The sequence below is a fragment of the Triticum urartu genome, chromosome 7A (assembly GCF_056163025.1).
Source record: "Triticum urartu cultivar PI428250 chromosome 7A, HENAU_Tu73, whole genome shotgun sequence".
Classification (NCBI taxonomy): Eukaryota; Viridiplantae; Streptophyta; class Magnoliopsida; order Poales; family Poaceae; genus Triticum; species Triticum urartu.
The window spans coordinates 706,042,404-706,048,716 of NC_141879.1; the positions used below are offsets into that span (position 1 = coordinate 706,042,404).

Sequence of the window (6,313 nt, forward strand, 5' to 3'; positions counted from 1 at the left end):
AAAGGAGCGACGATAGCGGCTGTAGAGGTTTTTGACAGTCTTGGTATCTCAATGTACTTTTTATTATATTTGAGGTGTTTTATACTTTCAGTGAATTTATTAATAGATCTCACTCATTTTTGTAAAAAAAAAATCGCTCTGCGCACCAGACGTCGTAGGAATCTCAAGGCAGCAGCCGTCTCCTTCCTCGCTTTCCCCTTTGCAAATCACGATTCAACATCTCGAACGCCCCCGCCGGCGTGAAACGCCCCGCTGCTCGTCACATCCTCACCGGTGAGCTCCTCTACACCAAGCACAACACCCCTGCTCGGCGCGCTGAATCCCATCGGTAGCACAGCTCGCGACGCCGTACTTTGCCGAGATGCAGCCAGCAGGTCAATATCGTGTAGCTAGGACACATCCGGCGAAGCCGAGCTGAGGAGGTGGTCATGAACGGAGCGCCGGTGGCTGCCGGGAAGCGAGGAGCCGGGTTGTGAACGGCTGGGAGTAAAAGCTTTGGTGCTCTGGTGCTTCCGCAACGGAGCCAGCTTTCGTAGGCGGTGACTAGCAAGAGTGGATGCCGGAGAAGGAACGGGGATCCAGGACCTTTTTGAGCTTGCGGCGGCCGCGACGACGAGCGAGCGTGGACGTCATAGAAGAAAGGGGATCGGGATTTGGTATGGGAACAGGATTAGCGACTTTTTATTGGGAAAAACATAGAGGATTAATTGGCAGGTTGCATTGAGATTCGTTTTTGGCAGTGCCCTCTCGGGAAGAAGGTCTCACGATCGGGATTTTCCACCGCGGATCCTACTCCAAGCTTCAAGTCCAAGCACACCCCGTGCTGGCTGCTGTTTTGCGTCCTACGCCTCGAGTCTCCTCACCGACTGCCATCACGGTCCCACCTCGGGCTCCCCGGTCATCCCCTCGCCTGCACAGTCTCCGGTCGGCGCCCATCCACGTCGTCGTCGGACCGGGTCGGCGTCAAAGCGAGCACACCCCACACGCTGCGCCGTCCTGCCACTGACACTGGGGCCACCCTCCAGAACCCCACCGGTAAGCGGCGTCGGTCGTCTAGAGTCCAGAGTGACGCGAGGCTGGAGGAGGACGTGGCGGCCCGCGCGGCGCGTCCCGTAGCTGCCGCCCGCAGGAGAGAGGAGAGGAGTGGAGTGGGGTGGGGCCGACGGCCATTCCGCGCTTCTAATTATTATTCGGGCCATTTAAAAGGGACGCCACGGCGTGGCGTTGGTTGGCCTCCGTTCCACTCCACGCAGCACGCCCCCCTCATTTCCAGTCCACCTTCCCACCCATCGCCCTGCCTGCCTGCCTCTTCCCTCTCTCCCTCGTCCACGCCTCCGGTCGTTCCCCTTCTTCCCTCTGCTGTCCACTCACCGGACGCCATGACGGAGGAAGCCGAGGGATGTGTTGCTGTGGCGGTGGCCGAGGCGGCGGGCATCATCTGCTCGCTCCGCGCGGCCGACCTCGCCGGGTGGACGCCGCCCTGGAAGGCCAGCGGGCCGCCGTCGTCCGAAGCCGCGGCGAAGGAGGAGACGGCCTGGCCGGCGGTTGCGCGGGGGAAGCGGACGCGGTCGTCGCGCTCTGGCTCCGCGGCCAACAAGAACAAGGGGCGATGGGCCCGCGGCAGCCCCGCGTCTCCGCTCGACTACAGCGGCGGCTCCGGCTCCGGCGCGTCCACCAGCGGCGGCGAGGACGGCGCCTTCTGCTCGCCGCCGGCGACGGTCGCCCTCGCCCGCGGGCACGCCGTGGTCACACCCACCGCCGCCCCAGCTTCTTCCTCCCTGGCCAAGGTACGTAGACGAGCGCGCGCGTCCCCATCTGCAGTTGCTGCTTTCTTCTTCCCCTCCATTCTTTCTCCTGTCTGTCTCCTTTCTCGTGGTTGGCTGCCTGCCTGCTTTGCGTGCTTTCCGTTCGTTCGTTTGGCACGGACGAAACTACCCCTCCACGGGGTCACCACCGAGAGAGGGAGGGGAAGAGCAACGGCAACGGTGGATGACTTGGCGATGAATCATCGCTTTTCCTCCGCACCTCACCCGCTTTTTGTTCGCCTGACCTTTTCTCACATCTTTTATCTTTTTCCGTTACCTTTTCTCTCGCATGTTTTCTTCCGTCGAACTCCAGACACCCCGCTTCTTGTTCCACAGATCCATCGTCCTCGCATCAAAAGTCCAATTGACGGGCGTCAGCTCTGAATGTCAAACCACCACGCCCCCCTACTTAATTCGCAGTAGAAATACATGTCAATGGCTTTAGATTTTTTTTTTATCGCCATGGCCATTCCGTTCCATTCTACGGTACTAGTACGTGTCGTGTGCTAGCCTGCAACACTCATGCAGCTCCTTCCGTGGCAATTCACAGCGGTTGGTGCGGTGGCGTGGGGATCCGACTCCTCACCACGAGCTTTCACGCCTTTCCCCAAACCACAGTCCTTCGTGAGGGCAGTGTGGTCATTTATCCTTGCGTGCGTTTGGATTTTTCTCCTCGCGCCGCGGTGGCAGGCAGTTGGGACTTGGGACTCTCGGCGTCAAACCGGCGCGTCGGCGTTTGGTGGTCGGAGGGCTCCACGTGGCCCCCGCCGATTAGCTCAACCTCGTGCCCGGTTCGCGCGCTGCCTACGGCGTGTCGCGGACATGCATGGCCGTGCCGCCGGACACGGAGGCGGGGGCGACGGTGCTAGATACGGCCTGTCACGGCCACTTGCCTCCCGCCACGTGTACCGCCAGCGCCAGCAGCCCCCACGACGCCTTTCGGTTGGTGACGCACGCGGTACACTTAACGCTTTCCCAAACCGTACCTGCATGGCCTCGCACAGGCCCCACACGTCATTGTCCCCGTCGAAGAGAAACCATTTTTCTATCTATATATTTATTCACTTATTTAAAAACTCCAAGTGTGTAGATAGGGTGACAGATGAGCACTGCCGATGGACCGATTCAAAAACTCAAAACCGTAATGCGTTTCACGTGATTTGGCGAGTAGAAATGTGTGCATGCATGCACGAGCGGGGCTGGTGCATTGTTGGTGGGGAGTTAGTTTGGCCGGCTGGCTCATCCATCTCATCATTCCTTGCATGCCTTCACCCAGTTTCCTTTCTTTTTGATTGATAATAAAGAACGTGTGTCCTCTGCTGTTGCTTTCTTTGCGCTGGTCGTTGGTTGGTTCCACTCTCGCTTTCTTCCTTCTTCCTTCCTCCTACCAGCACCAGCAGCTTATCCTAGCTAACAACTGATCTTCTAATTACTCTTCTTCTGCCGCTGCTGTTGCTGTAGGTGGGCTCTGCCGGGGGAGCTCGGCGCACGTTGATCCTGCCGGTGCCGCCGGCCCGCACCGCCGGCCAGAGGTCGCGGAAGAAGATGGTAAGTTTGACACTCGCTCTCTACCATACATTGAAAGCAAGTTTGGCTGGCCGTGGTGCAGCTGTACAACGGCATGTTTACATATATAGGCAAAGCATTTTTCAGCATTTGAATGTAGTTTTAGACTTTTGCTAGTCGGGTTTCCATCCTATTCCTACGCCGCGTCAGCAGTTGGGCACAGTCCACGCAGACGGAGTCGGTCGTAGGAGAAGCGAGGCTGTTCAAATGGCTGGCATTCTTAATTGTTTTTAGTAGCTTGGCCTGGTGGAATAAAGCGTGTGGTGCAACCGCTTGCTGCCATTGGAATCGAAGATGGAGAGAGAGAGTGCTTGGCGTCCAAAGGGCAGGAAAGGCAACAAAGCTGCGTGCCTCTGCCTGCCCAAAAGGATCCTCACATCATCAACGCCGGATGGGCGGTCCGGTCCGGTCCTGTCCCAGTGGGATCGATGTCCCAACTCATGACCCATTGCATCAGATTGCTCATAAAGAAATGGTGAAGGAGAAACATAGATTAGCATATGTTTTTTGGCTTGCTTGATCTAGGCTGAACTTGTGGTTTGGTTTTTGCAGAGGCTCCCGGAGGTCAAGCAGATGGTGCTGTCCCTGTCGGCAGAGAATGTCGGCCTTCGCCAGGTAATACCTTTTTGTACATTTCCCATTCTATGGAGATTCTGTCGCTAATTTCACACAAATTTGCATCTAAGTTCTTATTATTCGCTTTCCTTTGAACAGGAGATGGAGTCGCTGCAGAGGGCCTGCACGGGGCTGTCCAAGGAGAACGGCAGGCTAGAGGTGAGTGACACTCCCTCACGCGCACCATCATACCAATCTTAACTTCTCCTGCCGTGTCCATTGCGTAGCATAGATAGATGCTTCTGGCTTGGGTGGGATATGTACTCCGCCGAGTGGGCAATCATAAGCATGAAGAAAGAAAGATAAATAGCTTGGGCGCCTCCACTTGCATTGCATGGAAGAGCAGCCTTAAAGCACAAGTGAGTGAGTGAATCGATGGCAAAAGAATAACAATGAAAAAAAGACCGTCCTGAGCCTCCCAGCGGGGCACCACACCACTGGGTGGGTCCTGCCTTGATCTCTCCGTGATGTGGTTCGTAGCACGATTTTGGGTTTGATTTGATGGTCGCAACCATCTCTCTCAACCACCGTTGTTGTTGTCCTTGGGAGAAAACTGAGTGCGACCGGTGCCGTCCGGATAAGCTTTAGGCAGGCAGGTTTAGACGTGGGTTTCTGTCGTCGTCTTCGTCTTGAGGTGGCGTCGCTGTCCATGGGTCCGGTTGGGTTGGAATATGCTGACAGTTTAAAGGCCTCAGCGATGCCATGAGCCGGAATTCCTGCTCCGTTATCGGTTACTTTCTGAACTGAACGCATGCCATTTTGTATTCCGAATTGGAAGCTCTGATCCCCTTTGCCCCAATGGTAGGTTGGATACTTGAGTGTGTGTGTACTACTTGGGCGTGCTGTGTGCGAAAATGGATGCACAGTAATTTAGCAGTAGGTGGAGGTCTTGCTTGGTGTTCACTGGCCGCACGTACGCTGTCCAGAACAGAATCCTTTGCGATAAAGAATGCCAGGTTGCCACCGACGATCCTAGCTAACCTGCAAGCAAGCAAATGGATCTGCGCGCACCTGCCTGGCCGGGCACGACGATCCCGTGCCCTTCTTTAATGCCCTGCGGCCAGCAGAGCCGCCGCACTTACTATATAATCCATGGGGCATGGTGTACGTACGCACCATCCTCGTCGTCAGCCACGGCGCTGTGGGTGGCCGTGTGGCGTGTACAGTGTCACCACACCCATGGCTGGACGAACAAGTTGCACTGCGGTGGCAATATGTTTAGGCCGGCCCAACCCACTGAAATGGCCCCTGCTTTTGATTTGCTTTCTCCGGGCTCTCCTCTTGTCTAGCATGGCCAACATCCTGGCCCCTGCTAATGTAAACCACTAACCACTTATGGGTACGCCGTGCCTCTCCCTTGCCAAGTTAATTAGTGCCGTTGAATGAATAAAACGCTGTCCATCCGGACTGTTTTTTTCTTCTGAATTTCCCTCTAGGTTTCCGAGCCCGGTCTGTCGCTGTTGATCCGGGTGTTGGTTCGCTAGACGAACTGAAAGTTTTTGAAACGATGTCTTTGCGTGAAGCTTGCACTCACATTTTCCTTCTGAACAATGTTACAGACAAGGCTGGAGCATTCATCCTCCTCAAGCAAGCGGAAGAGGACCGGGTCCGAGGAGGAGGAGCGGCGGCAAAGGAAGCCGCAGCAAGCTGGTGGCGGCTTCGAGCTCCCTGACCTCAACATTCCGGCGCAGGATGTCGCCGATGCACCAGCGGCGGTTCCCTGATGGCTCGGGAACTCAGTCCATCTCCGGTGGTGGCGCCTGACGGCTTACCTGACAAGTTCATTAACCGTGTATAGGGGAGGAAGCTGAATCTGGGGCTGGAAGGCCTGTTCTCTGATCGTGCCTGCTGGCAGGGAGGCAGAGGAACCGGTCTTGTTACCTTAGCTTTTTTTTCTTCTTCTTTCGTTTAGTTTTGACTGTGCGTTTTAAGGTAGGTTGCGAGCACAGTTTACAGGGTAATCGCGAGGGTGCGATCTCCGATAAAAAAACGGGTAAATCGCCCGAGAGGATTACAGAGGAAGATGAAATGTTTACCAGTTTTTAAGATGAAAAAAGGCAGGGTAACGCAAAGCACTTGGATAGGAGCTTAAAAAAATATACGTAAATATTCTTAATGTATCGATTTTGTTTAGCGCCTCCACTTCCAACGCGACGGTGCAATATTAGACAAGGTGCACCGATGGACTCGAGGTTGCACATACACAACGGACGCGCATACACAACAGACAGAAATATCCATTCTCCCAACCACATCAGATCCTGTCTTGCAGTGCAAGCCAAATGAAGAATTTCCAGCGAGGAGGCGCCCAGGCCTTCCAGAACGAA

The 6,313-nt window shown here is 55.5% G+C and overlaps 1 protein-coding gene across 1 annotated transcript; it reads left to right on the top strand.

Annotated features, from left to right (window-relative positions):
- Window positions 1-1,211: 1,211 nt before the first annotated feature.
- Window positions 1,212-6,061, top strand: LOC125522623 (uncharacterized). Its single transcript, XM_048687666.2, has 5 exons — window positions 1,212-1,787; window positions 3,267-3,353; window positions 3,924-3,986; window positions 4,086-4,145; window positions 5,546-6,061. Exons 1-5 carry the CDS (start codon window positions 1,380-1,382, stop codon window positions 5,708-5,710), a joined length of 783 nt encoding a protein of 260 aa, XP_048543623.2. The 5' UTR covers window positions 1,212-1,379; the 3' UTR covers window positions 5,711-6,061.
- The last annotated feature ends 252 nt before the right edge of the window (window positions 6,062-6,313 follow it).

What these genes read in the sequence shown, in the direction of transcription:
- LOC125522623 (XM_048687666.2), top strand. Translation starts at nt 1,380, where the DNA reads ATGACGGAGGAAGCCGAGGGATGTGTTGCTGTGGCGGTGGCCGAGGCG. An exon ending in CTTCTTCCTCCCTGGCCAAG is followed by an intron (nt 1,788 to 3,266) that starts GTACGTAGACGA and finishes CTGTTGCTGTAG; the next exon opens with GTGGGCTCTGCCGGGGGAGC. An exon ending in AGAATGTCGGCCTTCGCCAG is followed by an intron (nt 3,987 to 4,085) that starts GTAATACCTTTT and finishes TCCTTTGAACAG; the next exon opens with GAGATGGAGTCGCTGCAGAG.